At 37.3% G+C, this 16,097-nt stretch overlaps 1 protein-coding gene across 1 annotated transcript in view; it reads right to left on the reverse strand.

The window, feature by feature from the left end:
• Positions 1 to 257: 257 nt before the first annotated feature.
• COL12A1 (collagen type XII alpha 1 chain) overlaps positions 258 to 16,097 on the reverse strand; it is a 106,996-nt gene continuing 91,156 nt past the window's right edge. The window contains exons 58-66 of the mRNA XM_074861888.1: positions 15,525 to 15,578; positions 14,238 to 14,291; positions 13,042 to 13,113; positions 6,653 to 6,688; positions 6,477 to 6,543; positions 4,680 to 4,868; positions 3,537 to 3,605; positions 2,308 to 2,478; positions 258 to 1,158 (exon numbers count right to left, since the gene is read on the reverse strand). Coding sequence (XP_074717989.1) covers positions 1,148 to 1,158; positions 2,308 to 2,478; positions 3,537 to 3,605; positions 4,680 to 4,868; positions 6,477 to 6,543; positions 6,653 to 6,688; positions 13,042 to 13,113; positions 14,238 to 14,291; positions 15,525 to 15,578 — 723 coding nt within the window. The 3' untranslated portion in view covers positions 258 to 1,147. The remainder of the gene's footprint in view (positions 1,159 to 2,307; positions 2,479 to 3,536; positions 3,606 to 4,679; positions 4,869 to 6,476; positions 6,544 to 6,652; positions 6,689 to 13,041; positions 13,114 to 14,237; positions 14,292 to 15,524; positions 15,579 to 16,097) is intronic.

Below are 16,097 nucleotides of genomic sequence, written 5' to 3' on the forward strand. Positions count from 1 at the left end.
TTTCCATAAAATAAATATATATAAATTAATAGTTCACTGGGGATATTTTTCAGTTTTGTTCATGAATACTTTTTGGCAGTAAAATAATAAAAAAAATTAATTTTGAAAGGCTTTGTATTTATAACACACAAAACATTGCAGAAAGAGTCTTAAATTATGCAAGGAACCAATTATTGTAAAACTAAAAAAAAAAAAAAGAAAAAAACCCACAAAAACAAAACAAAGCAAATCAAATAAATCTATTATTTTACAACTACTTCAGTAAATCCAATCACTGGACTTTATTTTAAACTGCGCAATTAGTAGAAGACATGGAACAGGTAAAACGAACAGGAGGGTCTGGCATATACTAATTTTCTCTGAGAATGGGAAGGTAAGTGTAGACATAACTATCACCAGCGGCAATATACAGTACATGTCATTTTCTCGTGCTGTTCCTCGTAACAAACCGAGTTACAGCTGGTGCTTCAGGAACACCAAAAACTACAGCAAAACAGAAGAAAAATAATTATAAAACTTTGGTATTTATAACTGCAGATACAGAATCCAACAAGATTACATATAAAAAAAGGCACATGCCCAGATTCAGACATGTGGGTAACAAGCAACAGACAGGTAGGTTTCATAAGTTGTCAAAGATGTTATTTCGGCATATAGCAAGCAGCAGCAGGCTTTTATGCAAAAGCATCTCATAGAGTTGTTAACAGATTTTAGTGGATACGGTCCCATACAAATCATTTACAAGCCACAATTAGTTTACTATTTACATAAGTCATTTCTCATTTACCAGGTTAAATCTGTCTCTTCTAATGGCATTACCTTTGCTGGTTAGTAGTTTTATAAGCCTCCTTCACCAGTGAGGCTTTTGATCGTCTGGGTCTTTTTTAAAAAAAGAAAGACTGTCTATTTTATTATTGAAATGCAACAGGCTTTAATGAATTGACATCACTGTCCTTTGAATCTCATTCACGAATTGTGTTAGTAAAAAGAATCTCCCCATTCTATGAGGCCAACATGGTTCAAAAACCATATCCGTGGTGAAATATCCATACGGACTCATTTTCTAATAAGCACGTGCGCAAACATCTCAGAAACAGGATTTTCATGTATTCAAACTGTAAGCAGCACTGGCGACTTAGAAAATGTGTTAGCCGAAACCTGAAACAGGTCAAAGATGATGTTAGTCTTTTAAAAAGTCCATCTGATGTGCAAAAACATACTTTCATCCAACTAAATACATAACAGTTAAGTCATAGGCATATATTTATATATGTATACATAGCTGCTTACTAGAAAGAAGAACACTGCTGAATCACAGGTACAATTTTATTTATTTTTCATTTAAATAAAATTTTGTGTGAGATCTGCACAACCACGTGGCTCTTTAACCAGCAGCACTGAGTCTGCAAGTGTGTACATATATATATATATATCTTTTCTTTTTTTTTTCTTTTCATGGGTACATGCACATACACTAACAGCAAACCATATCCAATAGTAGTATCACATACACTAATTTTGAGATGTTGCAATGCATACACATTAATTTGTTAACAATACTGTGGTCCTGCAGGATCCCCATGTTAAAATATATTAGAATCTTTCCAGTCAGAAATTGGTGGCCGCTGTGACCCTTTATTTTGATTCCAGAAGCAGACTACTGTTCGAGCTACATCACAGAGTGGAAGGCTGATATGACCCAGGGCTAATCAGAGACTCCATGGTGTTTAACTTGGTAGAAATTGTAGGACAGTGGTGTTTTTCAGTTGTTTGCACTGTATCGCCAAATGGATTTCCTTTGTGGAAAATTTTTATTTCAGGTATCAATTTTTTATAAATAATCCTAACATTGCTCAAAAAGAGACACACGGAAATTGCCAACCACAGCATTCTTTTTATTTTTCAAGAGAAACATGGAGAATTCAACCTTGTTCTGAAGACGATTGGAAGGGGTGGGAATGGAGGGGAAAAAAGAAGAAGAAGAAAACGGTCACTTAAATCCTATGAGCAACATTGTCAACTACTAACCATCTATGTTTAAAAAATAAAAAAAAAAAAAGACTAAAATATTTAGTTACTACTTCCTATTTAAAGCAAACCACACATGACATCAAGTAAATCTGCATCAAAGTCCAAATGACTGCCCATATACCTGCACGTTACAATGAGGCAGGCCTGCTCATTGCAACTATTTCCTCCTGATTCAGTATGTCCAGGCTAGCAGCACTGTCTCATGTAAAGCAGCTCAATATATACAGTCACATCTATGAAGGCTATTTAAGGCAAGTTAAGTTGTTCATAACCTACCTGGGAATCCTTGGCCATTGTAAGGGATGCTAGCACACTGGGATGAATCACAATATCCTGGTGGCCCTGGGGGACCTCGAATACCCGCATTTCCAGGACGACCTGGTGGTCCCGGTGGTCCTCGTGATCCTGTGGAGCCTGGTGGACCAGTTCTAGATTCTCCTTGTGGACCTAATTTTAGAATTGGAAGGTTGGGATGTTGTTTTCTTTAAGAGCTAGCTTGATAAAACAGCTAACATTACTGCTGTCTAGACTACACAGACTAGGCTATGTCTTTGGTGAGAAAACACTTGCACTTTGTTGCTATATGGGGGTCAACAGAAAGAGAAACAAAAGAAAACTAGAAATGTGACTCATCACTAGTGGCTTCCCTCTGTGTGGCTTATTTAAGGATTTATTCACAGAAACTGATTTAGTAAGGCTTGAGCCAAGTAAGAAACATCAATGAATTCTCTGGTTTATTTCCCCTCTGTGTAAGATACGAAGATCTCAAGGGAAACTATTAGATTAGACAAGCACACTGGATTTCAATTAAAATATAGGAGTACATTAATTCTGCTACCCTGTAGCCCCAGGATAGATGAGGTAATGTTTTTTTTGGAACCATTCTTACTATGGTTAGCAGAAAAGTAAAGCTTTGAGTAACTGGGGCTACAATTTGCTGCAAGCATCTTATGTGTCCTGTAATGAAAACCCGTGTTTAGCTTAGTAAACTACAAGCAGAAACAAATGATGTAGCTAATTTCTGCCAAAGCATCAGTGAACAAAATCGCATGATACAAAGACCAAAACCAATGGTCAAATCATCTGACTCTATCATCTGGAAACTCTGCTTGTGGGAGTATTTTGTATTCCAGGGACAATTTGTAGTTCTGTAATCACAAGTGAAAAATGGAACTAGATACTACAAAAGTATCATCTGATAACACTTACTGAAAATATCCATCAAATATTTGGAAAATGTATTTTCATGAAACACATTTTCACTCCAGCAAGCATGTCAGATGAGTAAATTACAAGATAAAGATAAATACCTATTAGCCACATTCAAATATCTTTCTAAATTTCCCTTTTTTGTAGAGGTTTCCAGTAAACTCTAATATAAGTCCAAAAAACGAAGTGGACAGAGTAAAGCATGCTCATTCACCATATGTAGTCTAGTTCCCTATGAAGAAATGTTGTCTTTTTCTCTCACTTTTCTATAATCTGATAAAACAAGAAATATTTACCAGGTGGTCCTGGCAAACCTCGTGGTCCTTGAGATCCAGTCCCTCTTTCACCTTTCTCTCCAGGCATTCCTACAGAATTAAAACAAACAAACAAACAAACAAAAAAAACCCAAACAATAAAAAACAAAGGAAACCACATCAACAAATATTCTTCATGCTCCCTCATTGATATTAATATTTAATTCCCATTATTTAATGTAACAATGCTGGTCAAACCTTATTTGTACAGACATCAAAATGTGCATTTCGGAAAGTAATTTGGATATAAATATACTAACCTAAAAATAAAGTAGGGTGCAGAGGTAATTTAGTGAATAAACTTTCTCAGACATAGAAAAATCTTTGAGATACTTAAAACACCACAGAACCTTATTATTTTAAACTACAAATAGGAAGGTATTTTCAGGCTTGCATACATCTGCTATAAAGGCTGCTTTAAATTTTCTCAGAAACAATTATGATAATATAAGTTTAAGAAACAGCAAAATTCAGAAATTTATTTTTTCTAGCCTTTTTTAAAGACTATACTAAAATATATGCTAGAAAACACAGCACTGCGTCTATGCTAGATTAGAGTAGCTGGAATAAGCAAAGGCCACAAAATAGTACAGAACTGATCCAAGGTGGCCACAAAATAGGTTTACCAATATGCTCAAACTCAGTTCAGAGTTGCTTCCTTCCTTCAAAGTACCACAAAGAACCAAGGATGTAGACCTAATTCTTTCAACTCCTACTTTTTATTCTTGGTCATGACTCATTTTCTCTCTTAATCAGAGCTCTGTTCTGCAAAGAGTTGTGTTACTCCAAACAACCTTTCAAGATGTAGCTGTTTAGTGCCAGAAGAGTTCTGAGAACATTCACTGTCCTAAGATATCCGGTGGAAGCCCAAATGGAAAGCAGTCAAAATGTTAGACCAACTTGTGTTTCATGAAACATGAGCAAGGGAGAGACAAATGAAAGCAATGATGTAATTAATCTTGTCCTCCAGAACATCAGTGTCCCTCAAGCAATCCAACTGACCTAACAGGCTACTGCTAGGTGTGGGCTTCCTAGTCTGACATGGTAAAGGGATCAGACTGCTCCTCTGGCAGCCTCTGCACTATGTCCACTGTGAAATACACAGCTGCCTTGGAATTTACTCACCTCTTTCACCAGGTGGTCCTTGGACCCCAGGAGGTCCTGGGAATCCTGGTCTTCCTCCAGGTCCAGGCTCTCCTCTTGTCCCAGCAGCTCCTGGGGGACCAGGTGGGCCTGGTGGCCCTGGCTGGTTACGGTTTGAATAATAATCATTCGGGATTTGATTCAGCATTTGATTGAACCGGCTCATTTGACCTTCAAAAGGAAAGAAAAATGGTTCAATACACCATGTGAAATGAGTGAAAGTCTTTTATGAGAGTGGGAAGGAATAACAAATTATCTCTCTTCATTAAATCCTATCCTTGTTCCCATTCAATAAAGCAGTGGTGAACTAGTACAGATGAATTACGAAGACTTAAGATGAATGTCTGATAAGAAGGCTGAACATAAATGGAGAAGGAAAGGAGGAAGAAAGGTAAGGGGAATTCTGGAAGCCAATAACATTAATAAAAATAAATTTTAAAGCAATTAAAGTCACAAAATAAGCATTTCTTTACAATACTCTTACTCTCGGAGTTCTAAATAGAGGTTGTTTTTACTCTGAAGAACAGAAAGGACTTGTTATACTTCTAGAAGTGGAGTATCACATTTCTATGCACTTTCAGCTCTGAAGCTACCACAAACAGAGTATAAATTATTCATGTGTAGAGGTAGCAGCACAGTCTATGAAGTCACTTTCTTAAGCCTGTAGGATGTATAGGCGTGTACCTATACACCTTCAGCATATGGGCAAATTTCATTTCCAAAGCAAGTTGTCTGAAAAAAAGCAACAGCACTGTGAAACTATGCAGAAAGGAGCCCTTAATGGGCGGCCACATCTAGCCCTACCTGATTAGTGTAATGTGCCAGTCCTAGCATAACCCTGAAGAGATGAGCTGAACATTAAAAACATAAAGCAGGGATGTTCAAAAAAGAGATGATAAAAGATCTCAGACAACACATCCTTATTCATAAGCCTAATACACTGATGAACATACTTTCTTTCCTCTTCAATGGCTAACTTATAGACACGTTTTAAATAGCAGCCACCACAGACATTTTAAAGGACATACTGTCCTCCTCTCTGTACACAAGCACTCTTAATGATACAAAAGGTATATCTGTTTACCTCAGTCAGTGCTTACCCTTGTTATAGAAAGAATATTAAGAACAATTTCTGGGCATATTTGTTTCTGTCCTCCTTGGCAGGTCTACTGATGGCAAAAGCACTGCCTCAGGGACAGAGAGAAAGCCTCTGCAGAGAACATTTTCATAGGCTGCCAAGCTGCACTCTGTGGCAGCAGAGGATTGAAATTCAATTTGGAGTCCTTCTCCAAATAAATTTCATTTTTACTTGCATAGTACGAATGATTCTGTGCACAGTATTTACCCAACACTCATCTGTCTTTCCCTCCTAGCAAAGTACCTGCATTGAGCATCTTTTTTCTCACCAATTCCCTCCTCCTAAAGATAATACATGTTTAATGAGAAAATGAATACTGATTTTATGACAAAGATGAAGTAATTGTGGACCAGACCGACAAAAGGAAAATCACCTTCCTTGTATAGAGCATTAGATTTGCATGTGTATCTCCAAAGGTCATAGATTAGTTCATGATCAAGCTAGCCAATGATCTGGCAAAGATTTAGTGCAACATATTTTTTCACCAAATCATTGGCATTGAACAGCTATCAGATCACTCAAGCTCTCACTATGCTCTGTGGCTAGTATCCCTCATCTTAAATTTAAACTACTGTTTTCTCTTTTATCAAACAAAGTAGCAAATTATTAGTGTGACAAACAAAGCAAGCAACACTGTTTACCATTTATCAGCTGCTCACAAACTTGTCTTGCAACTGCTCGCATCATGTTCTGAGAAGCAATGTCACCCTAAATGAGCAAAACCAAAACAAGTGTTTTATTAGCAAGTGTCTGTGCTTTTAAAGACATAGTGTTTAATTTAAAAAGCTGAGAAAAACGGACTTCAAAGCAGACTTACTCTGTCACCTTTTTCTCCCTTCATTCCAGGTGCACCCTAAAATAAATACAGTAAAAATAAAACAACTGGAAGGATTATGTTATTCCATCCCACCTATAGGTTTGAGACATACAATTCTAGAAAACATTTTGACTCCTTCAGGAAGACAGACCTGGTCCTCCTTGAACTATGCATTTCAAACATCCTAAAGCGGGTGCCAGAAAAGACTGGACAAGCAACGATCTTTTGTGTATGATCAAACACACTAACAGATGCAGAAGAAAAAGATCTGAAGGAAAAATGCAAACTAGGGCCAAAGAAACTGACATATTCTGACACTGGGACTACACTGACAGTTTGAAAGTTGAATTTCTAGCATCACATTTCTTTAAATGGTGAATGGTCTTGTATAAGTTATATATGACTGTTTAATTTTAAGTCTTAAGCCAACTCATCATTAAAAAAGGTAAGCTAGGAAGAATAAAACATGTCTAGGAAGAGTAGCTGTCTCCTTGAACCCACAAGAAACAGACCCTGTGTTAAGCAAAAAAGCGCTATGCAGAGATGACACATAAGATGGAGAGAGATGCCATTAAGTGCTTATTTTATTTTTAATGACAGCTTCCCCGCTAATTCTCAACCATTTCTAATCTTACAGTAGTCTCATAGAAGTCTTAGGTTGAGCTGCTTTATAACCATTGACATTTGCCAAGAGATAACTTTTGCCTAACCTCAATTTCCATTTGCCTAACCTCAATTTCCATTTGCCTTTGAATACTCCAGTGGTTGTTGTGGGTTTTTTGGTTTTCAAGAATACTATGTAAGAAGGCAACCAGAAGGACTGATTCTAATTTTTATATATGTATGTCTCTATGGCTGGAAGAACATCAGGAATACTGTAAATATATTTTTAGATTCTGAACTGGAGATATGCTCACACAATCTACTCCACAAACAAAATTGTGTGTGTGCACCTCCCGCACAACATTTTAAGATTTTAGCTTTATGTTTGCATTCCACTGTTAGTAAAGAAAAGCATCAAGAGAGCGAACCATACTTTCCAAAGAAAATGTAATTTCAATGCTTAGTATGATGGATTTTTAAAGATTTTCAAAACAGACAGCAATAATCTCAGAAGAATGTTTATAACTTGCTTTGGTCTATTTGACATGATTTTGGCCACAGTAAAACTTGCAGACCCATTTAAAGTAAGTAGAAAATTAGATTCAGTCATTTGGTTTAGTCACTAGGTCACCTTTGAAAAATCTAAAAATCTGTGAAGTGTCTTAAAACTATTCTTTCTATTTTGACATCAAAATACTAAAGAAACCTTCATTTACTGCAATACTTGCTTAGGAAGCCATCATGAATAGCCCTTCCAATGCTCTTGAGTACTCACTATGAAAATGCCACATGTGTGCCAAATTCAATGGCATTACAAACAAAACTTTGACCAAAACTATGGCTCCTGAAGAGGCCACTGTGAGTTTTACAGGTGTAATTAGTGGATGCAGTTAGGCCACACCTGAGTCCTAAATAATCTATTGTAAATTCACCTGCCAGAATGTGTCCAAAGAGCACAGCAGCTTTGTCAGCTAAACAAAAAGGGGCTAGCATGAGTTCAAATAGATTTTCAGTTGTAGCCTAAATTACTATTTGAACATAAGGCATATTTCAAAAGTGAAAACCAGTGTGATCATCTGCTGCTCTGCACGGCTCTCCACGTAGTTACACATACATCCTAAGTATTATTGCTTTTTACATCGTTGTATTTCTTTAAGGAGCCTGTTTATCACCATTAACAAAGCAAGGACTAAGTGTGGGCTGCAGCTGTTTTTCATAACATTCCTACAGTAGCCACAATTAATTTCAACAACACAAGACAACAAACCATTCCACTGAGGTCACAGCAGATACAATTTGAATGCGGTGGCACTGTTTCTTAGACTTCTATCAAGGTTTTGGGCAAACAAATTTCCATGGGATATGTCAGGGTATTAACTTAGTATGGTATCTGAGCTTCTCTGCAGCAGTGTTGCGTACATCAACCCCATGACATGCTGCAGAAAATACGAGGCAGTTCATCCATCATTGAGTTAAGTAGCTGGCATACAGTACATTTGCATCATGCATAACAGATCATTCACGCAAAATTAATTGTACAGACTCAAATGAAAGATTTAGAATGGTAACACCATAAATGTGCCACTGGAATAAATTATGCCACCAATGAGACAGTTATTAATATGTACACAGTATACCCATCAAACTGATAAATATTCTTTCCCTTCTGTCCTTCAGTCTTTCATCTATATCTTTTCTTACTCAGTGAAGTCCTCAGGGAAAAGGTCTGTCTTTTAGTTTTAGCTTAGGACAGCCATATGCTGAAACAGACCATGGACTTGTACATGCCATAAGAACAGAAATAAACTAACAATAAAAATCATCAGGAAAATATGACATTTCTATCTGTCATTCTCTAATAATTAACACTGTGGTAACTGCTGATGTTCTGAAACTCTAAAAGAGATGCAATTTGACTCTCAATTCAACACACATTAACATCTCAGTCATAAACTATCACATGTATCTAAAATATCCATTGAATAGAAATGCAGATTTTTCACTTGCACTAGTCTAACATGAACATCTGGGGAAAAAAAATATTAACAAATTATTTGGTGCTTCTCTTTCTGTTTGAAACTCGGCAAGTTTTGCTATTTCTGAAAGCATATTCATTTGAAATTATCTGCTGAGTACATATTTATAATATTTGCTCATTGTATTATCCTTTCTGTGTTGTTTCAACCAGAAGCAATTCATGCAGTACATCTTGTTTATTCACTAGGTAAGTGCAAGCATTAGAAATCAGACTTCTCGTCTACTATACCAGCAATATTCTAATAATTACTTAAAATGCCATGTTCCAATGAATTCACTTGCTAGAGGATTCACACACCAGAACTATACACAGAAGAGAAAAAAATGCAGAAAACTTAAAATGTTTAAATCCTATATATTGTTTCTTGAAATATTTTTGCTGACTGGTCAGAAAGATTCTTCAGGCTGTCTTCAGCCACAAGCCATGTTGGTAAGACAGGAAAGTGCTCTGGTAACAAAAGCACAACATCTGTCCAAAGTATTGCCAACAAAGGTGCCCAGCTAGAAAAATGCTAAGGCCATTCCTTAATTATAACCAATACACAGTCAATTTTACAATTCATTGAAATCAAATAAGCCTCATTCTTCAATTTGTGACCTTGAGAAGATACACTGATTCAGCCTTATGGTTGGAAATCTACAGGCTATTCTGAACTAATTTTAAAATTTGAAGATTAGAGGCTAACTGGCTATGTTAAGAACAGTTCATTTTCCACCTGGATATTTTAGAAATATGATTTCCAAAAAATAATTACAACTGCAATTACTGAGTTGCTATTTGCATATTCCTCACACTTGGTTATATTCTTCTTAAATTTCAGTTTATTTTCTTTTAATAGACAAAAAAGTGCAATTTAGCCAGCTGCGTGCCAGCATTTTGAGAAGCAGCAGCTGCTGCTGACATTCTGTTTTGTTGGTATCCTGCAATGAGGGAGTCACTTGGGGTCAGTGTGAGGAAAAGCTAGTTTATGCTGCATGTGGGATTTTTCTGAGCTGTGGGATGAAGGCTGGGGCTGCAGCAAAGTTCTACAGCTGAAGGAGGACAAAACAAAGGAAGTTTTGCTATTTTTACTTAAAAAGATAATGCGCTCAATTGTTTTGCCCAAAAGAATGTTTGCTCTCCACAAGAATCACCAGTTCGTTGCTCCCAAAGCAGCATCTTTTAAGACTTCATCTAGGACGTCTGCATAGATGGATGGGAGATCAGTAAATACATGGCAGCAGAGAATGGAAGATGCTCAAAAACTGCATTTAACTCACAACAAACATCTCCCTTATTGTGCTCAGGATTACTCTCTAAAGGTTTTCACACTCTATTTGGTCCTGGAGGCATCAGTCTAATATATTGCACCTTATATATAAAACATAAATGCCTTGCACTATTTCCTGGGGACCTTGTAGATCAACAAAGTCAGACCCTGTTGTCACAGAGTCTGTTTTATAAACAAGACAGCTCTACCTCAAGATGATTAAGTCTGCCTACCCATCCATTACCATTTTCATTCTCATACCTATAAAACAACAGTACTGGAACTTTTCTTATCTGATAGTACAAGATCTTCTACTTCCCATTACATTTATTCACAGAAAACATATCAATTTCTTCTTTAGCCAATATCCTCGTCCAGCTTAATGACTCTTTCTTACCCTTGCTGGTTGTTGCTCTATGATATATGTATGGACTACTACCAAATTCTTGCTCTCTGTTTGACCAGATAGACAGAGGACAGATATTTTAGTCTCCTCTAGGATAGCCAGTGCTCAGTTCTCAATAGATTACTGTCTCATTTGTGTTCTTACTGTTCATCTTTCTGTTGTTTTGCTACTACACTGAAAAAACACCTAAGTTTCTCTTGGAAGTCTTAGAGTAAAAAAGTCAAATTTCCTATTTCCATGAAAGTTCAGTTAACACTTCAAGTATCAACTTGTTGTAGTATAAGTACACACTGAGGTAGAGAAATGTTTACAGACACATTCATGGTGTGGTCTGCCTCAGCTTAGCACATTATTGGTAATACATCAGGAAAGAGCTTCAATGGACTACATTCACTGTGAATGTCTTTGCAACACCAAGGCTCCTCGTAATTTGCATGTAATTGTCTATCTTTTGTCAGGGGTGTAATGTTCCTTGCCTTGTAGGGTTCTTTCACCTGATTTGTGCTGCATAGTACCAGCAATACAGATTGTTCAGGTAGAATTAAAAATGGCAGGATTTGGTCGAAAATTATTTACTCCTTGTATTTACCATAGGCAATGTGAAGCCTCATAATCTTTCTCCATGACAGGAAGTTACAAACTCAGGCAGGCCTGAACTATGATTCATGTCACTGCAAGTTGCATTTGGCCATCAGGCTGCACCTTTGGCAATTCTAATACTGGACACAAAGGAAAGCATTGAAATTCTGTCCACCAGGAGTTTGATAAAACATCTGTGCAAGGTGCAAGCCAGAATTCCCGCTGGGATCTGTTCTAGAAACATAAGAAATGGTAAATATGATGCACAGTGTCCCATTATAAGAAAGTGCAATAACTGGAAAAAAAATTTCTAACTGATAGGAACTCTTAAGATTAGAGTGTAGGAGAACTTACACGTGGTGCTTGGACAGGAGTTGGCTGCCTTGCTTTGCAAAAGCACTGAAACTGGGCTTGTAGCCAGATTTCCTTACATGCATGTTATTTACCTGCAGATCTTTGCTGCTGAACTGGGTCAACTATCCAGTGTCCCTGGTGAAGGAAAACTTGGATATATCTAGTAGTTTGAAGCTCACTTGTGAACAAACCACAGCACTTTGTGCCCTGGCTATGCCTATCAAGCATCTAACCTGGCAGGAATATCACATTAGCAATGTACATCTAAAGGCAAGAAAGCTTCAGTGATTTCCTAAGACACTCAATGTCCTCTACTGCAAGGAGAAATGGGATTTATAGGCTGGCAAATGTAGACTAAATTCAAAGTGTGCATGAGAAAATGACCCAGTTTCCAGGTGCTCCTGGGAACTTCCACTTCATAACCATGAAGCTGCCCAGCCTACTATATATTCTTCCAAATTACCCAACTGTCGTATACACAACGACATTGAAGTGGGATGGAAAATTCTGGCTGATTGTCAGACATTAAGTACAAGTAATGAATGACTTCTCATGTCAATTGCTGTCTCTACTCCTGACTCAAGCATAATTTCTCAGCAATCCTATAAATGAATCAATTCAAATTTCTTCTGAAACTGTTGGTGGCAGGCAGCACCTCCTGCTCTTTCTCCCTATTCAGGATGCACTTTAAAGGTTTGAATAGAACCCACAGAACCCCCAAATAATTTTGAAATCACATCGTAAAAAACACAAAACATTTGCAAAACAGAAGTGATTATGTAATATTATCAAAGATTGTCCACCCTCAGCAGTGTACCACTTTTTTACTACACACGCACATATACAAATATAAAGACTTTCCAGCCATTCTGCTGACCTAGTTCTTCATGCTTATGCAGTGTAGGAATATATGTCTTGGCACATAATAGCCTATGATCTTTCTAGTGGAAACCAGAGACCACAGTTTCCAGCCCCAACTATTAAACTCAGCAAAATGGCATACTGTAAAAATAAAATAGTTTGAAAAAAAGGCTTGCGGTCTTAGGTCAGCTCTACCGTATTAACCACCGTCATAAGTGCAAGACAAGTATTTAAAGCAAGAAGTCTCATATTCATCAACAGACTGCAATTTAGAATTTGATACTGTATCATTATCTTACTGGTGTCCCACGATCTCCTGGCTTCCCTGGTTTTCCACTTGGGCCAGCAACTCCTGGAACTCCTGGGGCACCCTATGGCAGAAGACATGTAAAGTGAGTTGTAGAAATCCACAATGGCCTAAATGCTAATAAGAATAAGAAATGTGTTATTGTATTGAGTGCAAAGCAATACTGAAAATGGCTTCTATAAGTTGTGGTTTTTTCTGTTAGGTACATATCAGGCTTGAAAACTTTCCTCTGGAAAAAATAGTTTATTTCTTCATAGAAATGTGTCTTTTTACATAACATTGCAGTTTAACAGGCATTTCTGAATCTAAGGGTGCAGAGAGTGTCTATATGTTTTTGGTATCAGTATCAATGACAGATTCCTAAAGCAGTACAAGATAGTTGGCCTTCTAACTTCATCTAGCAGTTCTGTGATCCATCTAAAAATCCACAATAAGGAGTCCATAAAAGTAATTCTAGTGATAGTAGATAAATATGAAAAAATAAAAGAACAGTGTTAGGTTATGTGATAAAAGCTCATCTGCACACCGACAAAGGAGCATAAGACAATCATGGGCGTGGCAGGGGGAGCCCAAATAATACCCTGCCCTAGCAACTCCTGTCTGTATAAATAGACGTGGTGTAAATGTGTGCTCTGTGTACGTATGCCTACTGGAAATACATCTTCCACCTGGCTACTGGTTGGACCTGGTAACATGGAGCTGCAGCAACTTGCCTATCTTGGGCTGTCTGATCCAGCATAATATGTTTTCTCTAACAACCAGCACCTTTTCTAACATGGTCCCACAATCACAATGAAGTAGCTTTTTAAGCAAAAACTAGTCCTCATATACTCTTGTCAAGAAAAACTTGTATTAACAACAGGATTTTTCACCAGACTACAAGTAATAAGCTAATTGGTTTCAGTAGGCCTGGCTATGCATTTAAAGATCATGGCTAAAGAACCAGGTAAACTGGTTCTTCCCTTATTTGCACTGGCAGAAATCAGTTTCAAAACCACTCATGAACATTTGTGAATACATACTTTACATAGCTGTCTGCTCACCTTTTACTGAGAATTTCCCAGATCTATTTAGGATATTAACCAAAGGATCCATTTCATATTTGACAGAAACTGAAAATGTCAGTGTGGCTCTCTCTTGGCTCAGGTCTCTTATTTCAGAGTATATCAAAGACAAAATTATATTTACCGCTGGTCCTGGTGGGCCTCTGGGACCTGTGGGACCATCTTTTCCTGTGAAACCCTATTTAAAAACAAAAACATGATTAGAGATTAATTTAAGATTGTAGCCTGATTAAATGGCCTTTAAGATTATGTAATTGCAATACTCCTGATTACTACTAGCATGTATTTTAAAACTCAACCACAATGTAAGTTATAAATATAGCTATCAAGACTAATGCTAGAGAAGGTTATGGAACAATGAGCTTCAGCCAGTTTAGATGTTCAGCTGCTCTTGATTAACTGAAGATGAAATGAGTCTCTCCCAACATTTTTAAGAAAAGGAATCGTCGTTCTATCCCAGAGGAGCAAGATTGCCCTTTTTGCTCTTCTCTCACTCACAGATTAACTGAAAAAAATCTGAGGCTTCTACTTAAATGAAGAACAACCTCCCTCTCAGATACTTCCCCTGCAAGAAGAGATGCTGAGAAATCCCATTTTAATAATCTAACATAGCATTCACAAATTAACATCGAAGGTCCATGGCCCACCAATGACCCACTAATCCAATGGTATGTTCTTTGGCCACTGGCTATCATATGGTGGTCTGTTTTCTTTTCCGGCTATCAACTCCCACTAAAGGATAACAATAAATGCATATATCAGCTATTAATTTTGACTGTAAAGGTAAGTCATTGCTTCAATCATCTCAAAGGTGATATGCCACTGTGAAGACAAAAGAGATTTGCTTAGCTGACCCCAAATTAGAAGGGATTGCAACAACTCCACAATGAAATACCTGTGTGCATGCCTTTCATTATGAAGATATTTCAGACCTCCCCATCCAAAGAAAAGTTCTTAGCTCAATAGTTAAGGAGCAAGTTTGACCTTCAAAGTAAGAATAGCACAGATGGATTCTTTACAGACATGACATCTCTCAGACACTGAGACAAGCAGAGTTTCAGAGGGATCCCCTGCAGCAGCAACAGTGTGTGGAACTCAGCAGGGCTGAGTACCTCAGTAGAGCCCTGCCCAGTGGACAACTGCTCTATGGGTGCAGGCATTTAAGAACCTAGTCATGAGAGTGAGCAGTGCAAGTTTTACACAACCTGTCTAGCTACATTATGGCTATCTGGGGACGTTTTCTCCCCTAGGGTCTTCCAGTCCTACCACTTTTACCTCTCCAGGTTGGATACTGATAAAAGGACTCCTTTTGAAAAAGCATTTGAAAATAAAAAGATATGATAAAGAAGGGAGGGGAAAAAAACCCACATTACTTTTTTTTTTTTCAGAACATAAAAAGAGGAAACCTTACCCTTTCTCCTGGAGGTCCCATTGGGCCAGGTGGACCAGGTAAACCTGGGGTTCCCTAGAGGGGAGAGGAATGATGAACTGTATCTATGACAGAACAAACATCACTGCTATGCTAATCATGACAGTATATATGCACTCATTTAAATATTTGACTGTCTTCAAGGTTGCTTTTTGACATTTACAAAAACAAAACAAACCTTTAGGAGAAACCATTTATTGCATATACATGATACAAGAGTCTTCACCCTCACTACTATTTACTTCCATTTCCTTACCAGCCCATAATTCAACTTTAAAAATAATTTTCAGTACTGTTCCCATAAAATAGATGTCTGGTTTATTGCTTTTACAAGCATGACTTAAAGTTGTCAGCTAATCCTTTATCACCTGGTGCTAAAGCCTAGCTGCAGTCATGAATCAGTGTGGCTAAAGAAACAAAAATTAGACTCTTCCTTTATTATTCTTTTGCCCCTATTGTCCTTTTTTTATAATTCTGCTGCTTTATTGTGCACATGCTAAGTTATCTGTTTCTGTTCCTTGTAGCTTTTGGGTAGAGAATAGACCCTAAAATTAA

Source organism: Strix uralensis, chromosome 3 (genome assembly GCF_047716275.1).
Source record: "Strix uralensis isolate ZFMK-TIS-50842 chromosome 3, bStrUra1, whole genome shotgun sequence".
NCBI classification, from domain to species: domain Eukaryota; kingdom Metazoa; phylum Chordata; class Aves; order Strigiformes; family Strigidae; genus Strix; species Strix uralensis.